Here is a 27,500-nt window from a genome sequence, read left to right on the forward strand (position 1 = left end):
CTCAAGTGTTTGTATATAAGCTTGTTACGTCCCATTAATAAACCAATTATGTTCAGCCCGTCTTTCTGTTAAGACTTAGTCACAACCTGCCACATTGGTGACCACGGAGTGACAATCCCCCTTTCCCGCCTACCACTGCACCCTACCTTTTGAAAATGCCGCCCACCCACCCTGACTCTTCTATCAACGCTGCATCAATGAATCTACCACCCTTTGCTAGTAGAGAAGCGTTTGCCTGGTTTCAGTACACCATGGTTCAGTTTCGCATCAAGGGCGTGACTCGCTAAAGCAACAAAGCAGACTATGTCCTTGCAGCAATTCCCGAGGACTCTTTCTCAGAAATATCTATTGACTTTATGACCAATGGACACCCTTAAAACATACCTCCTAGAGCACTACTCACCATTGCCAGCCACCCATATAGCCAAGCTTTTTCAGCTCTCTCAATAACTGTGGGGGGACCAAAAATCTTTGCTTCCCCTCAGGGAAATTACCAGTATCGATTGAATGCAGCCTGCCCGAGATGGCTCTCCTCAAGAAGTGAACCTACTTCGTCCTCTTTGGGTACAACTACCAGAACCTGTACACTCTGCCATCCCCGAAGTCAATACCTTGCCCATGAAGGACCTGATGACCAAAGTCGATGCCCTTATGGACAGCCACTTCACCACCTTTATGACCTCTGTCAACACCTGCACTCCTGAAGAAGAGGGCAACCATTCAACACCAACCGAAGCTGACGTGAATAAGGTAGGACACAGACACCCGCCCTGTAACATGCCAGAGCGAAGGCTTTATGCCACCCCTCACTCACGCCCCAACCAATGACCTCTACAGCCATTCAATGACATCCATTGACAGCAGTTATGCTACTACCACTCCCAATTTGGGGCTACTGCGAAAAAATGTGCGGACAGTTGTCAGTAGCCAAAAAACTTATAAGTAGACCATCCCTTGTGGCAGTGGCCTCCCCTGTCACAAAACTTTCCATTTTACAAGATGCTAGTACTGATATTCGATTTTTGGTAGACACTGGTGCTCACCATTCCCTTCTACCAATGATACTCTCCAGCAGTGACTGCCAACAGATCTGAAATCCCCACCCATGGGTATAAGACCATATCGTTTGGAAATTTCTCGTTGCCGACATAACATTACCAATAATTGGTTCGGATTTCCTCGCCCATTTCCACCACCTAGTTATTGTGGCACATTGACATTGAGTTACCAAGTGATTTTTGCAAAATGCTAGGGTTGCAGCAAGTCCACATACAGCTGGGGCCCTTGGAGACGCTTCCACTGAGGACATATAGGCTCTCACCCAAAAAGAGGTGTTTCTGGAAACCTTCTTTTTGGAATGGCCAGTGCTCACACACACAAATTAGAGATTCTGGGCATGAGATACTGCGTCCTTTTTAGATGATTACGTACTGCTCTTACAGGGCATATTAACATGAAATCCGGGTCATCAGTTACCTCTCTGTGATACAAAATAGTGAAAGAGGCAAATCTGATATCATTAACAGGGACAAAGAACAAAGATGGTTCTCTCCCTCCTCTGAAATGTGACACAAGGTGAGATATACCATGCAGTTCACTCACTCTTTTGGCTGAATCTATGGCCAGGAGGAAGACTGTCTTCAGGGTAATGTCTCTGTCTAAGGCCTTATGCATAGGGTCATATGGGCCTTTCTTTGAGGCCTGTAGGACCTTATTCACATCCCAGGAGGGTGGTTTTAGCTCTCGAGCAAGGCAAGACTGCTCGAAACTCCTAATCAATTCTCAGAATTCCCAAGAATCTTGGAGATCCAGACCTTTTAGCTTGAATATTTGGCTCAAGGCCGAGTGGTATCTTTTCACCACAGTGACTGAAATAGCCTTCTTGTTCCTAAGGAACACTAAAAAGTCTGCAATCAGGGGAATATTGGCCTTGAGTGGATCAATATTCACCGAACAACACAAATCAATGAAGATTTTCCACTTTGCCAGGTAAACTGCTGCGAAAGTCTTTCGGAGGTATCCAGAAAGCTGCTTTGCAGTTGGTCTTAATAAGCCTTTCTTTCAGAGGAGATGCTGGATAGTCTCCCACCATGAGGGGACAGGAAATATAATGCATTGTGGAATTTTCTTATGAGAGGTTGGTGTAACAGGTTTGGCCATTCTGGAAGTTCTCTTGGTATTTCCATGAGATGTTCCAGCAAGTCTGAATACCGCTACACTGCTGCCCACCTTCGGGCTACTAGCGTTACTCTGACTCCCTTGGATGTTTTGATTCTGTTCAGTGTCTGACGAATCAGACAAACCGGTGGAAAGGTGTAGAAGTATAGACCATCCCATGGGTGTTGAAATGCGTCTTCATCACTGCAGCTTAGTCTAGGACCGGAGAGCAATACGAGAATTCGTGATTCAGGTGGGTGGTAAACATTTCCAGAAATGGGGAACCCCACAAAGGCACAAGTCTTTTTGCTACCAGAGGAAGCAAAGACCATTCTAAACCAGCTGTCGTCCCTCGACAGCTCAGCTGATCTGCAATGACATTTCTTTCTGAAGATAAACCTCTCCGAGAGGGTGAGCACTTGGGACTGTGTCCATTTGAAAATCTCTACTGCTATGCTGCATAGCAGGAGAAAGGCTACGCCTCCTTGTTTGGAGATTTAGGTCACTACCATGGAGTTTTCGCTCATCAATACCATGGAGTGACCTGTAAGTCTTTGTAAAGTGGAGTAACACTAGTTGCTCTACTTTCATTTCCAAGAAGTTTATGTGGAAGCTCTTGTCTTCCCCTGACCATATGCCCGAGATCTGTTCCTTCCCTATATGGGTGCCCAATCCATGGCGAGATGCATCTGTAAACAGCCTAAACTGGGGGTGGAGGATCCTGGATGGGTGTTCCAGCTAAAAAATCTCCTCCTTCAGCCTCCACAGGTGGTATGATATCACCTCTTGAGGTACTTGAAGTAGGGTTGCAGGATGTCTGATGCTTGGGACCACTGGGTCTTAAGCGGCCACTGCAACGAGTGCAGATACAATCTCTCCAAGGGGATGAGTTTCTCTAACGAGGAGAGGTGACCTAATAACCTCTGCCACGTCCAAGCAGGCAGGAGGTCCCCTTTCATGAAAGTTCCTACCAAAGTCCTGAACCTCGCCACTCTGTCTGCAGCACGGAAGACCTTGGCTTGCACCAAGACCATGTCCATCCCCAGAAACCTGATGGATTGGTTAGGGATGAGGCTGGACTTCTGGAAGTTCAGCTGGATCTCTAACTCCTTGCACAGATTCAGTAATAGGTATCTGTGCTTCAGCAGGAGAGCAAGGGATTCCATAAAGAAAAGCCAGTCATACGAGTACCTCGTGAGCCTGATGCTCATGGCATGACCCCACACTGAGACAAGGACAAAGACTTTGGTGAAGACTTGAGGGGCTGTAGACACACCGAAGCACAGCACCCTGAACTGGAACAGTTTGTCTCAAAAGAGAAACCTTAGGTACTTCTTCGAGGCAAGATGGATGGGGACCTGAAAGTAAGCATCTTTCAGGTCTATGGTCAGGTGATAGTTGTTATTCCTGATGGTTTGGAGAATGGAGGATGAATTTTCCATCTTGAACCTTGTCTGCAAAATAGAAAAGTTCTAGAGGGAGAGGTCTATGATGGGTCTCCAACCTCCCATCAGCCTCTCTACCAAGAATAAATTGCTGAGGAAATCTGGAGAGTTGTCAAAGACTTCCTCTACTGCTTACTTGTTTAGCAGCTTGGCGACTCCCTCTGCCAGGAGTAAGTCTTTTGACAATCCTTTCATATAGTATGGTAAGATCTGACTCCCGATCAGAGGAGGTGGACAGTCTATGAAGGGGATACAATTCCCTGAAGGGAGGACTTCTACCGTCCAATGGTTAGCCCTTAAGTTCTGCCACCTCACTGCCAGTTGCTTTACAGGCATCAAGCCACTGGTGGTAAGCTGGGGGACAAGCTTCTGCCACCACATCCTCTTCAGCAAGAGGGGTGGCCTTTCCAACAATAGTTAGTCCTAGGATTCTGCCTCCAAGGCGGTTGTCCGTCCGTGGGAGGGAGGAGGCGTCTCTGTTGGTAGGACGAGATCTTAGTCAGCTTATGAGGATTGGGCAACCTAGGGGACGCTGCTCTGTTGACTACTTGGCTCTGTCCATGGCTTTCTAGCTTATCAATCGCTTTTGTAACGTTTGAGGACAGAAAGAGAGGAGGAGAGTTGATGAGATCAGAGTTTCTTAGGACTGTGGCATCTCTAGGGGACAGCTGTCTAAAGCATCTCAATAAGACAGCGTCACTCCTCTTCAGAACACAGGAAAATGTTCTGGTGGAGGAGAAACTCTATGGTCTTCGTGCAAATCTGGAGAGTTTCTTGGTCTTATTCTTGAGATTCCTCGAAACAGCGAAACGAGAGAGTGCCCAAGACCAGTAGTCTATCCATGAACAGATCTGAATGGCTGCCACGACAGCTACCTTCATATTCCCCACTTCAGGACCTGAAATAATGGCTGGTAAATTCTGCAACCTTTTGGCAGAAACTGAAGGCATCAAGTTGGCCACATCTGGATCAATGGAGATGGCTCTGAAAAGTGCCAGAGTTAACATAATAATGTCTCAAGCACGGCAGAGGTAAAAGCGGAAGTTTCAATGCCCTACTTGCTTTTAACAAGTTTTCCGCAGTAGTGGCTTGAGTTCAAAAACTCAAGTGTCTTTCGTTTGGTTGGAGAGGGCCACATCAGACCTAAGTCTGGGGTTTGGGGTTGAGAGACAGCGGGAAGATATCTTCGATACTGCATCATCTATTAGCAGTCTGTGCTAAGGGGGGATCCATCCAAACCTCATAAGTGACGGATTAGACTCATGATCTTAATAAAATGAGAGGCTTCCGAGCACAATACTGGCACCTCAATGGGAGGGGGGGGGGTTTATATCAGTGGAGCTTGTACTAGCATGTGCCATGTTATTCTCAAGAGAATCATCAATCGTGATATCATGTTGAAGCTTTCTCATTTAACAGAGCTCTTTATTCTTCCTCCAACATTCTTCCTTTCCCCTGAGTGATAATGGGAAGAGGAAGCAGAGAAGGAGTAGAAGTCTAAGACACTCCCATCATAAGAGCGGTCGTTTCTATGTCTATATCAGATAACAGAAAGAGGAAGCAGAGAAGGAGTAGGAGGAGTCTAAGATACTCCCATCATAAGAGTGGTCATTTCTATGTCTATATCAAGAAACAGACGCATTAAAGTCTCTCCCGGAATTCATTTTACAAGGCGAGAGTTCTCAGTACTCTGTCCTTTTGAATGTCTATGGCGACTGTCCTTTTAAAAGTCTAGAGCCAGGACCATGTTTACGTCATCTGCCAAATCGTTCTTCTGCATCTGATGTAGGATTGATTTTCAGAAAGGGGGGAAATTTTCTGGGCCCTGAATCCATTTCCTGGACTTGTAAAAGAATAGCATTCCGAAGAACACTTATCCTGGTAATCCTAATCGCCAGACCGAGTGTAAGAACGGGGTCTATCCAGCCGATTAAAGGTTTAGTCTCTAGCATAAGACACAAGGTAAGGGTGAGGTTCTATCTTTTTGGTTCCTGACTAAGATTTTATAATACTCCAGTGGAACTATGTATGGTTTATTACATCCTCTAGTATCTAATGGAGGGATACTCATCTTCTTAGCATCACCATGATACAGAGGAATACGCTCACTCGTCAAGATGGAAGCATGCTCAGTGACGTCACAACGCTTGGTAGTGACAACTTGCTTGGACCTGTCGGCCTGCCTAGGCTGCAGGGGGTTAACCTCACGCACAGAAAGGTAGGTTTGCATAATAGTCATCATGTTTGGATCCATCAGGACAGTCAAATTTATGAATCTGACCATTTGAACGGACAGTATTTTTGAAAGAAATTCTAGGCCTGGCAGGAATAGTTACACTGGATTTCCCAGCTTCAGGAAGCTTGAGAGGAGAGGCCTACTGGGAGCATGAAGGTATTGCCAAATCTGGAGGGGAGGACACAGCTGAAGTGGTCCGACTATCCTTATACTACAGAGATGAAAAATCTCTCGACTCTTCACAGGATCTCTTTTGAGAAGTTTTCTGCCGATGATCTGTGGATCTGGCTCAGGGACCGTAGCTGCTGTAGCCACGGGATCCGCAATAAGAACACGTTCAATTTTGTAATGCACATTACTGACACCGGGAGACAATATGGTTATGACATTAGGGCCATCATCCTCCATGACAGAAATCTCAGAGGAATCCTGACGCAGAACTTGATTGGGAGAAAACATTCAACGCCAAACTTACCTTGTGATTCTTCGAACCACTTACAGAAGGAGGAGGAGGAGAAAGATCTCTCTTGGCGCGCTTTTTCCGAAGAGATCCATATCTACCCCACTGGAGGATGACCACTCCCTGTAATACTCACATGGAGATTCTACCGAATATCTTTTTCCTCTACATGACGGATATACTGTACCGGGTGAGGATCCACATCTATCCAGCTTATAATGGTTCTACAAGGGTGACCATTAGACCCAGACAGGAATGCATCAAGGTCGACATAATCAAAAGAGACACACACTAATCAACAATTAATTAACACGCAAGTGACAAATAATGTCAATGATACAAAAACACAAACACAAACAAAATAAGGGCGATGAGGGAGCGATCCGATAGCCTGATGATAGGAGTGAAGGCAGGTACATCCGGCTGCCAGCACTCCTAGAAGTGTTGTGACTAGACGCTTGAGACAAGCGTAGCCTTCATGCACACTAGCTGCCCAGCAGCATAGCATGACGCAATCTACCTATTCTTTTTTTTGTCTAGCCGTAAAAAACAATACCAGAAGTAATACCATTAAATGACTCAGACGTTTGTATCAGCGAAGGAATAAACAGCTTGTGCATATATATTTGGAAGCTCTTAATTGATTACCAAAGACAGGTAATGTTTACCTCATGCAAACAACAGAACTGGCAAAAGAGAATGCATACTATGCATGAGCAGAAACACACAATCAATCTCCCAAAAGTAAACAATGAAGTGGCCCAAAAGTAAACAATGAAGTGGTGTTCATATTTTAATTGTTCAATATGTAAGTTATTATACCCCAGCCCAAATTATTCGTACAAAAAAAAAAAGCCAAAAAAAATCCTCCCTCATTCATTTCTTATAGCAAATTAAAGTTTCACTAAAAATTAATGTATCACATATTAACCTCTTTCGTCACCGTAGCAAGCTGGAGTTAAGCAGATGGAGAAAAAATGGGGAGCCTTTGTAGTTGGTTGTGACAGATAGAGTGTAAAATTTCAAAAGCTATGATTGTCAAAAACCACATTCTTAAAAGAGAAACAAACACAAGAACACCACCTTATATAACCTAGGATCCATATCGTTACCTATTTACCTGCTACATGGGGGGCTACACCCCTACAACTCTTCCTTAAAACTGCAGTATTCTTGGCTTACCCTAAAACTCTCTCCCTTAAAACTGCAGTATTCTTGGCTTACCCTAAAACTAAGTCTCAACCCTTCGTTTTCAAACCGGCTTTACTCCTGGCAAGGTAACACTAAATCATATCTATTAAATGATCGTAAAACTACCTTCACTTTATTGTATTTCAGTCCAAAATAAACAATAATTTCCCTTTAGATGAAATTAATTTGACAAGTGATAAAGTTTACACCTGTTCTAATAAACTACATTCACCCAAAAACTAGTTCTTGTAAAACAACATCCAGGAACTTGCGCAAAAATTTTTGGAATCTCTTAATTGGGTAAAAATGCCAGCTAGGTTAATGATTATATCATACAAAAAACAGAGCTGGTAAAAGCAAATTCTTACAATGCATGTCCAGAAACCCACAATCAGTTTCCCAAAAATTAACAATGACATTGTTTTCACATTTTAATCCATTGATATGCAAGTTATTTTGCCTCAGTCCAAATTACAATAGTTTAGCAGATAAAAATGCTAAACTAGCCAGCACTCATTCATTTCTTATTGTGGAAAAAAGTTTTGCTAGAAATAAATGTACCATACATCAACAATTTTTGCAATGGTAATCAAGCAGGAACTGAAGCAAATGGGGAAAATCTGGGGAGCCTTTGCAGTTCGTTGCGGCAGACCGGGTGTAAAGTTTCAAAAGTTGTGGCTGAAAAACCACATTTCGAAAGGAAACAAACACAAGACCACCACCTAACCTAAAGTTACCTTCCTAACCTAACCTAGGTTCCCCTCCTAACCTAATCTAAGAGCTGTATTCTTAGCCATTTACCTACTGCGGAGACTACTCCCCTGCAAACCCCCCTTTAGACTGCAGTATTCTTAGATTACCCTACGAATAAATCTCAACCCTGTGTTTGCACCCCAACATGGTTTACCACTGGCAAGGTGACAATAAATCATATTACTGTATTTCAGATCGTAATAAACAACAATTTAAAGAAAATTGATTTAACATGTAATAAGAACATGTACACGTCCTAACGAACAACATTCATCCGAAAACTGGCTCTTATAAAAAAAAAAACTCTAATTCTATACATTAGCTCTACCGGCAAGTTATCAAATTTAAATATTTTCACCAAAATGAGGGAAGTCCAAGGTTTAATCTAATATATAATCTAAGCGGCGCTAGGTCTAGAAGTAGTTTAAAAATCAAAATTAAATTTGACCCACCAGAAATAAACTGTCCCTCGACTTCATAACTCTCTCAAATTCCTCTTCAGACTGGGCTCTCATTTGTTCGTTTGTACGTTAGAAAAACAGAGATTATGTCATTATTACATCATCGACTGTATTCTACATTGTAAGATGTCACCCAAATGTCATAGTATTTAACCAAAGATGATTATCCACATTTTACTTGGGACTAGCATTTTAACAAAACTAGAATCATGTGACGTGAATACAAGTACTCAATCAGGTGACAGTTTTACTAGAAAACTGAAAACTTATCGACACTTTTCACACAATTTCCACCGGTAATTTTTCAGTATTTTGAAAGCCATAGAGGCGTGTGAACCTTTAACTTCTGGTGCGGTTTCTCATTTACCATCTACTTTGACATCAATTTCTGTGGATTTTCTCCCAAGCCCTTGTCTCAATTATTATTTGAATTATAAAAGTTTTGTTTTGCACTATTGTGGTAACATCAAAAGAATAACACAGTAAAGCACTGACAAGATTATGGTGTTATTAAAGGTGAAAGTGACACTATTTGCCACACCTGTGGTTGTAAGTGCAGACTTGATATTAACAAAAAAGCATTTTGGTAAGACAGAAGGCGTATTGTATTAAAAAACTAGAAGAATGTGAAAAAAAGGTGTAGTTTTTACGTATCCATTTTAAAGGGAACTTGGTTTGAAAAGTCTCATTTAGATATAGAATCTAATTTGTCACTTGTAAATAATTATATTCGTCTTAAATTTAGATTTAAATTAGTTGAAAATGAATTAAGAATTTCTCACAAAACTATAAATGATTGGTACTCATTCATTTGTGAGGTTATTGTGCATTGGGCATTGAGTCAGAAAGGTGCAGCTCACCTTTACCCTCCAACCTAAGTAAATACACAACGGGTTTTAGGTTGTCTTATATTTAATATGGCTGTGTAAGGGGGCGTCGTAGGGAGGGCTTCCCACTCAGTTAGGTTAGGTTAGGTAGTTTGTTTAGGTTAGCTGGTGGCCTGTTTATTGCTAATTATACATATGCCATTATTCGTATGTTAAAACAGATTCTAATTCATTACCCACCTAAAAACCAAGGTTTTTTCACTGGGGATCCTGTTTCTCCTCAAAAAAAAGGTCAGCTTTAGATTAAGCACCAAGTAATTCATCAGAAAAAAAATATCAAAATCATTAGAAGCAGAGCTATTGTATAGAACTACCAAAACCATTCGGGAACTTGTCCATAAATGTATGTTTGTAAGCTCTTAATTGTTAAAAAAAAATTAGAAAAAATCCAACTAATGATTACGTCATACAAAAAACAGAACTGGCAAAAGTAAATGCATACAATGCACGAGGAGAAACTCGCAATCAGTTTCCAAAAAGTAGGACTAAACAATGAAATGGTGTTCAAATTTTAATCAATCTACACAAGTTATTATGCCCCAGTCCACATTATTCATACAGAGAAAAATGCCAAGCTAGCCAACACCTGTTCATTTCTTATAGCAAATTAAAGTTTTGTGAGAAATCAATCTATCAAATACACATTAACCATTTTTGTGACAGTAATCAAGCTGGGACTGAAGCAGATGATAAAAATCTGGGGAGCTTTGCAGTTTGTAATATCTCACAAAACTATAAATGATTGGTGCTCATTCATTGGGTATTGAGCCAGAGAGTTGCAGCTCACCTGCACCCTCCAACCTAACTAAGTACACAAAGGGTTTTAGGCTGTCTTATATTTAATATGGCTGTGAAGGGGGGGGGGGCCTACACCCCCACTAGGTAAGGCTATGGTTACTAAGTTAGGTTAGGTTGGTCTTGTTTACTGTTAATTCTACGTGCCATTATTCATATGTTAAATCAGATTCTTTAATTCATCCCCCACCAAAAATCCGGTTTCCCCCAAGGTTGGAAAGGTTAACAAATAGGGTAAAAGTACTGTTCCTCCTCTAAAACGGGGTCAGCTTTAGATAGAGAGCTAAGTAATTCATCAGAAAAGAAAAATATCAAAATTATTAGCGGCGGAGCTATTGTATAAAATTACCAAAAATATCCAGGAAGTTGTGCAAAAATGTTTGGAAGCTCTTAATTAGTTTGAAAAAAAAAAGTGTAAATACTGTATGTGATACTTTAATTTCTAGCCAAATACATAAACCATGAATATTTCCTACTCGTTATCTTGTGTTTTATGCATTTCTGACCATGATTATTGGGGCAAACCACCCGTTCATGAGTTTTTGGACCCCTTATATAAAGACAATTATAGGGGACCCGTGTGGGAAACCGGGATTTTTTGGGTGGGGAAATGTCATAAACGAGTGATTTTCAGCAATAACAATGGTCAGAAATGCGAAATAAGCATAAGATAACCTGCTGGAAAAATATATGGTTCATGTAAGTGGCTGAAAACCGGTCAAAACGTGATTATTTAACACTTTTGAGATTTGTAAAAGGGTACAGAACCTAACCAACCTACCTAACCTAGTAATTCCCAAGTCCCAACCAATAGCCGGGGGGGGGGGGGGGGGGGGGGCAAGCCCCCGGACCCCTCTTCCCAGGTCACAGCTCCTAGACAGGGGCCAAGGCCCCAGGACCCCCCTTCCCAGGTCACAACTGATAACCCGACCTCCTTGCCAGGTCACAAACCATAAGTAAATCACAAATAAATCTTTACATTATGTTAAAGTAAATCCAAAATAAATCCTTACATTATGAAAAAGTAAATCACAAATAATTCCTTACCTTATGATTGACACCGTCTCTCTTCTTTTTTTTTTTTATTTGTCTTGGCAATCTTTAAAGAAGCCTTGCAGTAAAAATGTGCCGGTCTTCCTAAAAACTTAATTCAGAATCAGATCTTTGAAGCCATATTTCACCGTTATTCTTTAAATTCACATGAGTAACAATTGATTTACACTGAACGGAGAGCATTTCCATAATAATCAATTGCCGACATAGATGAAATTACACTAAATTTCAAAATAGATTGTACTTCCCTTAACCCTTTTACCCCCAAAGGACGTACTGGTACGTTTCACGAAAGCCATCCCTTTACCCCCATGGACATACTGGTAGGTCCTTGCAAAAAATTATATAAAAAATTTTTTTTTTTCATATTTTTGATAATTTTTTGAGAAAATTCAGGCATTTTCCAAGAGAATGTGACCAACCTGACCTCTCTATGACAAAAATTAAGGCTGTTAGAGCAATTTTAAAAAATATATACTGCAAAATGTGCTGGGAAAAAAAATAACCCCCTGGGGTCCAGGGGTTAAGGGTTGGAAATTTCCAAATAGCCTGGGGGTAAAAGGGTTAAGTAGCTTCTTGGAGACGTCTTTATGTGATGGTGGTTTAACTCAAACTGAAGGGAAGGATGGGGAAAAAATGGCCGCTGTAAAACAACATCCGGGAACTTTGGAATAAATATTTGGAAGCTCCTAATTGGTTCAAAAGTCGGGTAATGATTACGTCATACAAAAAACAGAAAAGCTGTCACAAGCGAATTCAAGCAACGCATGTGCAATAAGTCCCCTTCAGTCTCTCAGATGTAAAGAATGGACCTAGAGTGAGAGATAGACCTCACATTTTAGTTGACCGATACGTAATTTTTTGGGCTCAAGCCATGGCGTCCTGATGGAAGGTTCCTTTTTGGTAGCTTCCTTGGGTATAAAACTACTAAGATATTCCCAGAGAATTTAACCACAGGTTATCACAGAATTCTAACTTCTGGAGCGAGTATCCCAAAGGTTTCCCTTTAAGACATCGTATATCAACAGGGGACGCATGTCTAAACGCGCCACATAGCTATCTTCACCCCGAACAGAGTTAATGCTTCGGAGTGTAAGGGTTGAGAATAGCTGGGAGCCGCTCCACAGCCAATCTCACTCGTGGCTACTACTGATACTCGAGACGTAAACAAACGGGCGCCATTGCTCAAATGACGTCACGCCCGTCTTCATCCTTTGTTTAGTAGCTGCCCTACTTAGACGGATTTTCCCTGTGCTCCTTTTATCGATTTGCATCTACGTTATGTCGCTACCTTCAGCCTCACCATCTTCTGGAAAGTTGAGTACAAGGTTCCAGTATTGTTTAATTAAGCTCTGGCCGTAAAGTAAATATTACTTTTCGAGATAATTGCTGTTTTGTGGCAGAGCTGTGCCTCTACCGGACCCGCCATTTTATGGCGTCGTTGTTGTTATGCATGCCTTATTTAGTTAGCCACAACAACGCTTCCGGCCTTATTTACTAATCGAATACATTAGTTTATTTAGTCTTCATAGCTAGGAACTTTTATATCGTGTTTCGACGCTTTTTATCGGTCATCGATTGACCTCATACCAGTCGGCTTCTATAGCCCCCAGGCCAGAGCGCCTGTACATAAGTGTTCATGCATGATTTTATTAGTGATCCTAGACTAAGTTATGAAGATAGGGGCATTATTTTACAATACTTTCGACCGTGATGCAATGTTCTTTCGCCTTCAGGGACCATATAGGGGATAGGTTAGTTAGTGTCTCTTTCTAACCTAACCTACTTGTAGGACCCCTATATGCTTCCTTCATCCCCTGCCTTGGCATTCCCTCTAATTAGCCTTGATTCCCTTTCTGAGTAAAGGGATCAAGTGTCTAATGGAGTATTTATCGCCTCTCAGTCCTCCCTATGGGAATGAACCCCCCTTAGGGTTGCGTCCGAGAGTGAGGTTAGGCTAGCCCTACCTCTATGGCTAGGATTAGTCTATGACTATCCTGCGATAGCGATATGTCTTCTACCTTTCCTAGTTCAGGACTTTTAGCCCTGCTCTAGGTTAGGTTAGGAAGGTTTCTCTGTTCCCTGCTGAAACTGTACCCATGCACCGTTTCAGCCGATCTGCCTTATCTTAGGTTAGGGAGTGTCCTCCCTTTCCCTAGTGGCCGCTCTGGTACAGAAACCCTTCCTTGGAAGACTTCTCTCTACTCCCCTCCCCACCTATCTCTTGTATAGCCTAGCCTATGCTTAGGTTAGTCTATACCCACCTGTCCCCTGTCCTACAACTCCTCCTTAGGGTGGAGTAGTAGGGCTACCCGAGCTTCCCTGTGCAGTCCGCTCTGGTACATATACCCTTCATAGTGTCCTATGAGGTTAGTCTCTAGATGTGTTCTGCATATGGGGGGCTCCCCCTCTTTGGGTGTCCCCTAGCCCTCCCTTGGGCTACCTAGCTCCCGGTCCTCTGTGACCCCTGCTCCTGGATGATAGAGCCTGTCTCTATCATGGGTACACCCTCTCAGGGGGGGGATGTCCGGAGTCCATGACTGAACTTCCTGCATCCCTCCCCCCCCCCTGTCTCTCTCCCTATCCGGGTGCTGGTCTCTTGCCGCCTCCACTGTCGGCGATACCCGCCTCCTACCTTGGTGACTCTCCCTACCCTTGCCGCCAGCCCCCTGTGTGCCGGGGGACTGCCGACTGCCGCCGGCTCCTACCGGCGGCTCTCCTCCCTCCTAGCTTGTCGTCCGCTCGCCGGTCGGCCGCCGGAGTGCCGGCATCTATTGCCGGCAACCCGGTTCCGCTATACATTGTCCCAGTCACCAAACCGGCATCCTCCGACTGCCGGAGCCGCCGCTCCCCTGCCGGCGTGCCGCCGTTGTACCGGCGGCCGCCACCCTGGTATACTCTTGACTTACATATTGTCTGTCTTGATGCCAGAAACTCTGTCGGAGCGACCTCCGGCATGCCGGCGGCTTGCCGGAAACCCCCGGAGGCGTCAAGAATACTTGCACCCCCTTCTTCTAGCTATCATATGATACTGATAGCCCTATACCGCAAACAGATGGACTGTTTCCACTATTAAGATCAATACCTTGGTACTGTTCTGTTAGGGATCATGCTGTCTCTTTGCACTCTTCTAATTCCAGCATGCTGCGTGCATCTTTGCACGGCTGGTTGCCAGAAGCAGTTACCTTAAAAGGAGGCCCTCTAGCCCCTAGTTTGGGACCGAATGATCTCGGTCCCAATCTTACCCTTGGTTTTTCCACGGAATTCCATTGCCCTATGGAATTCTAAGGAATACTATCCGGTGCCTTCGGTCTCTCGGATTATCCAAGGACAAAGCTTACGGTAACCAGCCAGGCGAGATGCATGGAGTATGTTCTCTTTACTATTTCAATCTCTATGCATCACACCCTTCTTTAAGTTAAAATTAATAATTAATATTAACTTAGTTTAAGAGCCATTCTTATGACTCCCCCATACTCATTTTCTCTTTCTTCCACAGGAGGAGCAGATGAAGTGTGACTTCGCCTTCTGCGCTGTGAAACGCCCGCAGTTTTACGGGCATACGGCTTGCAGGACTCACGCCCCTTGTGCCGACAAGAAAGGGGATCTGAAGTTTTGGAATCCACTGAACTGCACGGTATGCCAGGCTCACATGACTGACGCCTTCCATAACCCTCCCTCAGCGGAGGTCAGAGACATTTCTCGTGAAAAGCTACGCAAGTGGGTGCGTGGCTTCCAGAAAAATGCCACCGGCCCTTACCTGGCCACAGAAGAATTGAGGTCACTCCTGTTCCCTAAGGCCTCCCCTGATTCAGTGGTACCCAAAGACGTGATTCCCATTGTCCAACTTACAGTGGAACCTGATGTTGTCATGGCTCAGTCCATGCATGAGTGTCGCCTGGATTCCGGAGATGACGAACAGATGTCGGATGTCTCGGAAGACACCGAGAAGACGCTTATGGCTCAAGGAGCCGAAGATGACGAAGACAAGGTGGAATACGCCGAGTCGGAGCAAGAGGTCGCTCCTCCGTCCATCCCCCCTCCTACTCCTACACCGACGGAAGTGTCTATTCCGTCTACCTCCTCGACCCCGGATCCCTCTTCTTCCACTCAAGAATTGATCCGACTGATTAGAGCCGTCATGGACGACAGGTTGAAGGAGAATCAGGAGTCCATCAGGTCCATGATAGAATCCAGAGAACCGAAGAGGATTTCGGTTAAGGATCTCCCCGCTTGCTCACATGCCAACCCGTGGAGGTATGCTGAGCATATGGTGATCGCGACCGGCAGGATCTTTGTCAGCGATAAGATCGGCACGGTCCCCTTGGAAGACGTGGAGTTCTTCCCAAACTTTGAGGCCTACCCGGACTGTTACGTCCGTCTGCGCTCTGAACCTGCCTCGAAGGAAGAGACCGAACCGAAGGAAGAGATAGTGTTCGATCTCGCAAAGGCCCAGGCTATGCTAGCCACCACATTCAAGAGTAGGGGCTTTACCTGCTCTAAGCTTCCGGCCCTAAGCAAGAAGCACCCTACTTATGTCGCACCTGAAAGTGCGATTCTTCCATTCCTGGAAAAGGCCTTAGCTGCGTGCCTTAAAGCTGCGGAAGAAGGGAAAGCCTGCCCTGCACTGGAGGAGTGCAGACCCTTCTCCATAGTAACTCCCCCTGACGCTCGAAACTGGAAGGATGTCCAGCATACTTTCGTCGTGGGAAAGCTAGATCCTGACGTCGCCGGACGTCAGTTTAATGAAGACCTCCCTAAGCTCAACGATCACCTCCTTCGTCGGGAACAAGATACGAAGGAGAGGCTCGCAGCATCCTTATCTCATCAAGTCCAACTTGAAATTATGGCCTGTGACACCAGAGTACCAGACCACTACATGGTACTCTCCAAATCCCACCTGATGACCGTGATGAAGGACTTGTACCACTTCATAAAGGCTCGGAGAGCCTGTCGTGAATTCGTGTTTGCAGGTGCTACCGTGAAACACGAACCCCGGAGGCTGATTTCCTCCAACATCTGGGGTAAACACCTCTTTCCCTCTGACCTCGTGAAGGAAATCACCGACAGAGCCGCCACGGAGAATAGGAACCTTCTCCACAAGTGGGGCATGTCCAAGAAAAGGAAACCCTCTCAGGACGACGGACCTCAACCTAAGAGGAAATCCCAAAAACAGAAACCCCAGCAACGTCAACAAAGACGTCAGTTTCCGGGACCCGCTACCTCCCAAGTGGTTGCCCAACCACAACAGACCTTTCAATTGGTCCCCCAACCGGTGTTGTCACAGTCACCGGTCTTCACCCCTGCTTTCGAGCAACAGTCAACTACCTTTCGTCCCAAAGGTAGAGGCTCATACAAGGGTGCAAGCAAAGACGCCTCTCGCCGTCCCTCCAGAGGCAGAGGAGGAAAGGGAGCTAGCGGCCGAGGCAGCAAGCCCTCGGGACATCAGAAGCAATGAAGTGCTTCCGGTGGGAGGAAGACTCCGCCAATTCCAGGATCGTTGGACCTTCGATCCCTGGGCACACAGCATCGTCAAGAAGGGTCTAGGCTGGAGTTGGACTCAACCACCCCCAACCTTCCAGCAATTCTTCCAACAATCAACCCCCCTTCTGGAAGAATATGTCCTAGATCTCTTGAACAAGAAGGTGATAAGGAAGGTAAAGTCCACCAGGTTCCAAGGGAGACTGTTTTGTGTCCCCAAGAAAGACTCCGACAAACTCAGAGTCATTCTGGACTTATCCCCCCTCAACAAGTTCATAGCGAACGACAAGTTCAAGATGCTGACTCTTCAACAGATAAGGACCCTTCTGCCTCGAGGTTCCTACACGGTCTCCATAGACCTGGCGGATGCCTACTGGCACGTTCCAATGAACCATCACGCTTCCTCCTACCTAGGATTTCGACTCCAAAGGAAAAGCTACGCCTTCCGGGCCATGCCCTTCGGCCTCAACGTGGCCCCTCGGATCTTCACAAAGCTGGCGGACGCCATAGTACAACAGCTCCGCCTCCGAAACGTCCAGGTGATGGCCTACCTCGACGACTGGCTAGTCTGGGCTCCATCGCCCGAAGATTGTGTAAAATCTTGCAACAAAGTCACCCAGTACCTAGAACACCTGGGATTCAAGATCAACGAGAAGAAATCTCGCCTCTCTCCAGCTCAGAAGTTCCAGTGGTTGGGAATCCACTGGAACCTTCAGTCACACCGCCTTTCCATCCCCCAGAAGAAAAGGAAGGAAATAGCAGGGTCTGTCAAGCGACTGCTGAAATCCAAACGCATTTCAAGACGCCAGCAGGAACGAGTTCTAGGCTCTCTGCAGTTCGCCTCAGTGACAAACCCAGTGCTTCGCGCACAGCTAAAGGATGCCGCGGGAGTCTGGAGACGTTCGGCATCCATCGCTCGAAGAGACCTCAAGAGACGGCTTCCAAACAGACTGCGACTTCTTCTAAAGCTGTGGTCAGAAGCAAAGGCCCTGAAAAGGTCCATTCCTCTCCAACACCCTCCTCCATCACTCAACATCCACACGGACGCTTCGCTGGAGGGTTGGGGAGGTCACTCCCACCAAAAACAGGCTCAAGGTACCTGGTCTCCCCTGTTCAAGACGTTCCACATAAACATCTTGGAGGCCATGGCGGTCCTTCTAACCCTAAAGAAGTTATCCCCGCCGCCCTCGATCCACATCCGTCTAACCCTAGACAACTCGGTGGTAGTTCGTTGTCTCAATCGCCAAGGATCAAGATCGCCCCAGATAAATCAGGTGCTTCTCCCAATCTTCCGTCTGGCAGAGAAGAAGAAGTGGCACTTGTCTGCAGTTCACCTACAAGGATTCCGCAACGTGACAGCGGATGCTCTATCTCGGACAAACCCGATAGAGTCGGAATGGTCTCTAGACGCAAGATCGTTCTCCTTCATCTCTCACCAAGTCCCAGAACTTCAGATAGATCTCTTTGCAACGAGCAACAACAATCAACTTCCTCGGTATGTGGCCCCGTACGAGGACCCCAAAGCAGAAGCAGTGGATGCCATGTCACTGGATTGGAACAGATGGTCCAAGATCTACCTGTTCCCCCCCACCAACCTTCTGTTGAAAGTCCTCTCCAAACTGAGAACCTTCAAAGGGACAGCGGCCCTAGTGGCTCCCAAGTGGCCTCGGAGCAACTGGTACCCCCTGGTCCTGGAGCTGCAGCCCAAGCTGATCCCTCTCCCGGGCCCAGTTCTCTCTCAACAAGTACAGAAGTCGACTGTCTTCGCTTCATCATCGAAAATCAAGGACCTTCATCTCATGATTTTCTCTCCCTAGCCGCAAAGAAGAGGTTTGGGATCTCGAAGAAAAGTCTGGACTTCCTAGAGGAATACAAGACCGAATCCACAAGACGGCAATATGAATCATCCTGGAGGAAATGGGTCTCCTTCGTCAAGACAAAAAATCCTAAAGAAATCACGATTGATTTCTGCATGTCCTTCTTTATTCACCTTCATGGACAGGGATTAGCAGCCAATACGATATCAACCTGCAAATCGGCCTTGACCAGACCAATTCTATATGCTTTCCAAATTGATCTGTCCAGCGACATCTTCAACAAACTGCCGAAAGCATGTGCTCGCCTACGCCCAGCACCCCCACCGAAACCGATCTCCTGGTCACTAGACAAGGTGCTCCATTTCGCCTCCAACTTGGACAATGATTCCTGCCCTCTCAAGGATCTGACTCAGAAAGTTATATTTCTCTTTGCTCTCGCTTCAGGAGCTCGAGTCAGCGAAATAGTGGCTTTATCAAGAGAGGATGGACACATCCTGTTTACCGATACAGGTGAAGTTACCCTCTCCCCTGATCCGACGTTTCTCGCCAAAAATGAATTACCCACCAAAAGATGGGGCCCTTGGAGAATATGCCCCCTGAAGGAGGATGCCTCTCTATGTCCAGTAGAGAGCCTCAAGGTCTATCTTCGCAGAACTTCAAACTTTGGTGGAGGCCAACTCTTCAAAGGAGAAACATCGGGCAGCGACCTGTCACTGAAACAATTAAGAGCGAAAATCACCTACTTCATTCGCAGAGCGGATCCTAACAGTACACCCGCTGGTCATGATCCTAGAAAAGTGGCATCATCTCTGAATTTCTTTCAGAGTATGGACTTTGAAAGCCTTAAAAACTTCACGGGTTGGAAGTCCTCGCGAGTTTTCTTTAAACATTATGCGAAACAAGTGCACGAAGTCAAACATTTTGTGGTAGCCGCAGGTAGTGTTATGAAACCTGCACCTAACTCTGCGTAGAACAGTGAGTTACTTGGGACTCTAACTCTTCGGGTGCCTATGTTGACCCTCGAGCGATTCATAGTGATGTCGAAAACACTTAGTGCTTTTATAACTGTTCTTATCCCAGGTGAAATGTCATAGTTGTCACACAAGTGCCGCATGCCCTGAGCATGACGTGTTTTTTAATCAAAGACTTGCGTTCCTCGAGAACGAGTGCCTACTAATAAACTTGAAATTCCTTTTCAGATTCAAGAGCAAGTCTTTATTACTATGTACATTATAATTACTGTAAATGAACTTTACTTATTGCTGTAAATTATTTAATTTCTGCATTTGTGAAATAAAATTTCTATTTTATTACCTGTGCGTCTCAATCAGCTCCTACTTACTATGAAATACATGCCTGTCATAGTTTTATTATTCCCCCTTTTCCTTATGGTTATGAAGAAATTAAGATGCTAACTCTTAATTTATATTCACTCTGATTATGTAAGGTTCCAACACGAATACTTACTTTTATTACCCGGGAGATGAACCATCACTCTCAATACACAGTGCCCAACCACCACTGGTCTAATTTTCAGAATGTTTCTATACAAATACCAAACATTCGGCTTCATCTCCAAGTTCTTCAAGTTCTTCTATCAGGATGAATAGCCCTTCAATACCACTTTGACGTCGGCATGGCCCATGGGAACTTCACTGCCAAGGGGGGCAGGATGCTTCTTCCCTATGGTCCCTTATTAAAGATTACTATGCTGTTTTGTCAATGCCTTGGCACTTACTATTAGGGGAAAATCTACCACGATACATTGATTCTCTGGTATTCTTCCATCAGGACGCCATGGCTTGAGCCCAAAAAACGGATTTTGAGCGAAGCGAAAAATCTATTTTTGGGTGAGATAGCCATGGCGTCCTGATGGACCCTCCCTGCTACTTCGTCCAGTTTTAGATCCCACCCTGTTCTACTGTATCATGGTGTTGGGCAAGCAACTGGCTTCAGGATGAAGACGGGCGTGACGTCATTTGAGCAATGGCGCCCGTTTGTTTACGTCTCGAGTATCAGTAGTAGCCACGAGTGAGATTGGCTGTGGAGCGGCTCCCAGCTATTCTCAACCCTTACACTCCGAAGCATTAACTCTGTTCGGGGTGAAGATAGCTATGTGGCGCGTTTAGACATGCGTCCCCTGTTGATATACGATGTCTTAAAGGGAAACCTTTGGGATACTCGCTCCAGAAGTTAGAATTCTGTGATAACCTGTGGTTAAATTCTCTGGGAATATCTTAGTAGTTTTATACCCAAGGAAGCTACCAAAAAGGAACCTTCCATCAGGACGCCATGGCTATCTCACCCAAAAATAGATTTTTCGCTTCGCTCAAAATCCGTTTATTATGCCCCAGCCCCTATTAAACATAGGGAGAAAAATACTGAACTACCGAGCAGTCGTCCATTACTCATAGCAAATTTCAGTTTCCCTAGTAATTAAAGTATCATATATTTACCAAAAAAAAAAAAAAAAAAAAAAAAAAAAAAAAAAAAAAAAAAACCTGCTAATGATTGTCATACAAAAAACAGAACTGGCAAAGGTAAATGCATACAATGCATGAGTAAAAACTCACAATCAGTTTCCAAAAAGTAGGTCTAAACAATGAAATGGTTTTAAAATTTTAACCAATCAAAGTTATTATGCCGCAGTCCACATTAGTCATACAGAGTAAAATGCCAAGCTAGCCAACACTCGTTCATTTCTTATAGCAAATTAAAGTGTTGTGAGAAATTAATCTAGCAAATACGTATTAACCCTTTTTGTGACGGTAATCAAGCTGAGACTGAAGCAGATGGTAAAAATTTGGGAAGCCTTTGTAATTTGTTGGGACAGAATGGGTATAAAGTTTCAAAAGTTATGACAGGAAAACCACATTCTAAAATGGAAACAAACAAAAGAACACCACCTAACCTAATCTAGGAGCCGTATCCTTACCTATATATCTACTGCTATGACCCCTATGACCCTCAATTTACATTGCAATATTCTTAGCTTATCCTAAGACTAAGTCTCATCTCTGTGTTTGCCTCCCTACCAGATTGGTTTTATTGTAGTGTATTACAGGGCAATGTAACCTAGGAAAACAACTACTTTTACTTATAGAAAAAAATTACGCTCTCTTCGAAAATGACACTTGTTCCCGTGGCAAATGAATAGTTTCAGAAATATATATACATCTATATCCTACGATAATGGGGGACCCCCAGTGGGAACTTGGGGTTTTGGGTGGGGAAAACATACTGGGGAAACGATATATAATCGTAAAACAAGCCTTTTCTTCTCTATACATTACCTTCTTGAATGTATTATTATCGGAGGAAACTACAAAACAGTATAACTGAATAATCTTTGGAGGCGCCGTTGCAAAGATTATTTCATTAAAAAATACAGTAACCAGTGCTGCCAACGTCTGATGTTGACCAAATGTTAGCATTCCATGCTAACATTAGCACCCGTACGTACGTTCGTTCGTGCATACCAGTTTTCGACCTGCGCAAATATCCCTCCCCCTGCGCAGAAAGCTTTTCCCCCTCCAATAACTCGTTTTATTATCGTATACCTTTTAAAATAATCTCATTTTATATTCCCATTCAATATTATTTATCATTCATTCCATTTTATCTTCCTATATTGGGTTTATTTCTTTTGTTATTTCCTTCTTCACTCCCCGGTTTCACATAAATACTTGCTCTGGACTAGTTTCCCTAATCAGTTCATTCATGGTAAAATCATCTCATTTTATATTCCCATTCAATTTTATTTATCATACATTCCATTTTATCTTTCTATATTGTTTTTATTTCTTTTGTTATTTCCTTTTCACTCCACGGTTTCACATAATTACTTTCTCTGGACTAGTTTCCCTATTTACTTCATTCATGTTTACCCTCTAGACTCCGTTGTTTCTTCCTTAACCAATCACGACCCGATACGCATTCAAAGTTTACACAAGGGGGTTGTCAACTGCTATTTCCCTTCCCCCCTTCCTTTATCTCTTTGAGTGGTCTGTTCATTCGCCTTCCACCAATCCCTTTTCCCTTGAAACCTTTGTCCTAGTAAGGTGTCCGTCATTTCAAGTGGGATTTCTTTTTCCGTATTTTGCGATGGAAGAAGTTACAGAAACTTTTACCGGCTGCAGTATTCCGTACCTAAAATCATTTGCTAAATTCCATGGGGATTTTTATGATTCTTCAGCCAATGTTGATAATTTCCTGAAATCACTCATCTTAATTCCTCAACTCTTACAGTGCCCCAAGTGCCGTTCTTTTTTACCTTACAGGAAAGTCATTCACGTGTTTTATTGTAATACCGAATCCAACATACCTAAAAGCAAAAAGAAACGTCGTTGTGGTTATACCGTTACTTCTTATAAAGATACATTTTTGGGAAAAATTCGTCTACCCCCATGGAAGATAATATTATTTGCAAACCACTTTTTACATAAACAATGGCCCCACAACCATCCTCATTCTAGTCATAGGAGTTAAGCCGCCAGTCTCACCCTCCCGTGACCCGCAAGTTTCGTCGTCTTTTTCATAAACGTAAGTCATTCCTCAATAGTCATTATATACGTTTTGTGACCGGGGAACTCCTAGGTTTGGTTAGGTGGGTTTGTTAGGTTCTGTGCCCTTTTTGTACTTTTCATATACAGTATTGTGTAACACTTATATGGAAAATTTATTTAAAATACGTATGGAAATACCTATCATTACTATCGCTAGTAATGTCACCGTACCACTGGTAACTCTGTGTATCGTTCGTAACATGGAGAATTTTACAGTTTTCAGTAAATACCTGAGGTTTGTGACCTGTCATACTGCTAGGTTAGTTAGGTGGGTTTGTTAGGTTCTGTGCCCTTTTTGTACTTTTTAAATATTGAGTAAAACTTATATGGACAAATTATTTAAAATACGTATGGAAATATCTATCATTGCTGTCGTTAGTAATGTCATCGTGCCGTTGGTAACTCTGTGTACCATTCGTCAACGTTTGTAACACTGTGTATCATTGGTAACGTTGCTAATGTTATCGTTCGCAGTACATTCGTAAGGGAAGTGACACCGTTGAACAAGTGCTTATATTTATATATTTTAACACAACATATATGACAACAGTAATTATATTTAACCATTTCAACAGAAAATATATGTTTTCCTGTAGGAAATAACGTGATTTAACCGGTTTTCACCTTCATTTCATCCGCAATAACAGAAACCACTTCGGCAACTTAAAGTTAGTCGAATTGGTTGATCTGTTTGTTTGCGGTTGAAATGAAGGTCAAATTCGGTTAAATCTCGTTATTTACTATAGGAAAACATATATTTTCTGTTCAAAATCACACAATGTAATACAATACAAATTTACCACCAGATTTACTATTGTCAAGGTAACACTAAATCATAATATTTCGTACACGATTGTAACAATAATGTATTTTAGACTAAAATAAACAACAATTTTACCATACAGAAAATGGATTTGACAAGTAATAAGAATGTTCATAACTGTCCTAACAAACTTCATTCACCCAAATAGGGGCTCTTGTAAAACAACATCAAGAAACTTAAGCAAAATTATTTGTTAAGTTTTTAATTGGTTCAAAAAACCACCTAATGATTACATCGTACAAAAAAAAAGATGGTAAATTTTGTATTGGTTCAAAAAACCACCTAATGATTACATCGTACAAAAAAAAAGATGGTAAATTTTGTATTGGTTCAAAAAACCACCTAATGATTATGTCATAAAAAACGAAAGCGAATGCAAGGAACCCATACCTAATATCTCAAAATTAAATAATGATCTTAGTGAATGAAATATTGTTTAGCCTACATTTAAGTCAATCGATTGGTAAATTATTTATAATGCACGAGGCCCATTACATTATACCAAGAAACATGCCAAATAGCATGGGCGTCAACAGGTGGGGGACGGGGGGGACAAGTCCCCCCCACTTTTCAAAGTGGGGGGGACATAGTATCATTTGTCCCCCCCACATTTTTAGTATTCACTATGGTGATTATACCAATGTAATATTCAGAGGTTACCATAAAGAGCCTACAGTCACTTCGATGCGAGCACAAATTCAAGAGATTATTTGAAGAAGCAGAACAGAAGCTCCATCTGTGTGACCTAGACGCAATTCCTCTTCCAAGAAAGAAAAAAATACCAAAGAGGCTAGACCAAGGATTAGGATTTGCCTCTAACTACTGTCATGACTCAGCTGAAGAGTTTTATCGAGTTGAGTTCTTCAGTGTTATTGATGCTGCCGTACTGAACATTAAAGAATACTTCACTTCCACTGATCTCACCGAGTATCAAGATTTATCGTCAGTACTGTTGACTGGGACACATAAGCCAGAAATTATCACTAAGTATCCAGAACTCAATGAATCTCTGAATCAGCAACTCTATTTCTTCCACAACCAGTTTAAGGGGTCAACAGTTGAAGATTATAGAAAGATCTTTGCAGATATGGTACCAGAAGTTCGCCGAATGTTTCCTCAGGTAGAAGCATTGTTACGCCTTTTACTTGTCTCCCCAGCAAGTTCCTGCACAGCTGAGAGGTCATTCAGTGCTCTCAGACGATTGAAGGCATGGTTACGTAGCAGTATGAGTCAGCAACGCCTTAACCACCTCATGATTTGCCATGTACATCGTGACCGTCAAGCTACCTGAAGTCCACAGGCGATTGCTGAGGAGTTCATCCGAGCAGAAGACAAATGAAGGACCATTTTTGGTAGATTCTGACTAACAGAATTGCTAGGATTGACACAGGTTATTTTTCGTCTTAATACTTTAAATGATATGATAATAATCTTATTTGAATGAAACAACATGAGTCTTGCTTTCATATAATGTGAATTAATCATTTAATAAACCATGCATGTTGATTTAATCAGGCTTTATTAAAATTTTCAAGTAATATAATAGTGTTTATATCTTAATCATTACAAAGGGTCTAAGGTAATACTTCATGCTCAAAGCTTTAATGTCATCATGTTTGGCCAATGAATTTAAGAAATATTAAAATTATTTTGTATAACGACAGACAGATACAAAATTAAAAGGCTTATAACAAGATTTCAGGCAGGATACAGGTCTTGTATTTTGCTGAAATATGTTGCTCATGTGCCTTTAAAAGCACCAAAAAAGGTAATAAATTAAAAAGATTTCTTGGGGGGGGGGGGGGGCTTACAGCGCCCACCCCCGGACCCCCCAGCTGTGAGGGATCGCTGCGCTCGCCAGCCTCGCCTGTCAATGTCCCCCCCCCCCCCCCCCCCACATTTTAGAAGCCAGTGACGCCCTTGCCAAATAGCCAGCACTCTTCCATATCTTATAGCAAATTACAGTTTCGCTAGAAATTTAAGTATCATATGCTAACCTAATGTAGGTATAGTTGTTTGGGGGAGAGAAACCCCTACAAGACACTACAACAACAGTAAATTAGTTTTACGGCAACAAGAGATTACAGTACTCACGTTCAGCCGCGCAGTGTAGAACATCAAGATTTTCTTCTCCTTCACATTACTTGCCATGGCTTCTTCATCATCTATGGCACTGTAAACTATAATGTCAGTATCATCATACCTATTATCAATAAAAAAAAATCAGAAAGTTCACCAGTCTTCTTCAAATTTCTTTACCAGCATGACTTCTAGGCTATGTTACGACCGTGAAATCTCTTTAGACCAATGAAATACATACGCCCAAGGTTGATGCTTGATGGTATCAGCACAATCACTATTACTGGAATGCATAGTTCAAATAATACTTAATGGATTTAATGCAAAAGCAACAAAAAATTATTAAAAAAAAAAAACTGAACACTGCATAATACGGTTGCTTTCAAAACACCAACAGTCTGACATTAGTAACGATACCAACTTCGCCAGAGTTTTAACATTAACAACGTATATAAATTCTTCGTTGTTTCTGGGCTTTTTCTACTGTATGTGATGTTTTCTAAATTTTAAAAAACACGGAAATAACAATAATCTCAATAAAATGTTAAAATATTTTGATAATAGCGATAACAAAGTTAATCATAAATCGGTGGTGTTGGCTATTCATACGATGTTTTGTTTACTTTGATGGGCAGTGCCAACATTTCGTATTCGTATCATTACATTATTCTTATCTATTCATATCTGTAATTACTATTTCAAATAGCCTTATTCTGCTTTATTATTACTCAAATACAGCAAAACAAAAGCAACCTAATGAAAAAATAACGATGAACACAAGCAATATTATATTGAAAATTATCTACTTTGGAGTATAGCCACACAGACAACCTACAAACTTCCCTTGAGATTCATTAGAATTATGTAACACTTTTAAGTCTGCCAAATGATTACAAGTTTGTAATAGACGTCTCCGTCGGATGATGTTCGCTTTGGACAGGATAAAAACAGATTTTCTGTCGCTAGAGCTGTGGAAAAAATACAATTAGCCTACCTATAAAAGATACTCTCACATACACTGTAGTATTGCCAGAATAATAATAATAATAATAATAATAATAATAATAATAATAATAATAATAATAATGACAGACAACAGATGGATTTTAAGAATAACACAGTTTGTACCTAGAGCTTGCAAAAGAAGCAGGGGAAGTAAGAGAAGATGGCGGATTGACGAACTAAGAAAGTTTGAGGGTGTGGAAAAGATATAACATTAAAGTGGATATTTACATTGCTTTGAAAGAGAGAGAGAGAGAGAGAGAGAGAGAGAGAGAGAGAGAGAGAGAGAGAGAGA

The 27,500-nt window shown here is 42.8% G+C and overlaps 1 protein-coding gene across 1 annotated transcript; it reads left to right on the plus strand.

Annotated features, from left to right (window-relative positions):
- The first annotated feature begins 6,410 nt into the window (after positions 1 to 6,410).
- LOC137626188 (zinc finger MYM-type protein 1-like) lies at positions 6,411 to 25,415 on the plus strand. Its single transcript, XM_068357264.1, has 3 exons — positions 6,411 to 6,488; positions 9,220 to 9,289; positions 24,778 to 25,415. The coding sequence occupies exons 1-3, from the start codon at positions 6,411 to 6,413 to the stop codon at positions 25,413 to 25,415; spliced, it is 786 nt and encodes a 261-aa protein (XP_068213365.1).
- Positions 25,416 to 27,500: the final 2,085 nt, after the last annotated feature.

Source organism: Palaemon carinicauda, chromosome 33 (genome assembly GCF_036898095.1).
Source record: "Palaemon carinicauda isolate YSFRI2023 chromosome 33, ASM3689809v2, whole genome shotgun sequence".
Lineage (NCBI taxonomy): Eukaryota > Metazoa > Arthropoda > Malacostraca > Decapoda > Palaemonidae > Palaemon > Palaemon carinicauda.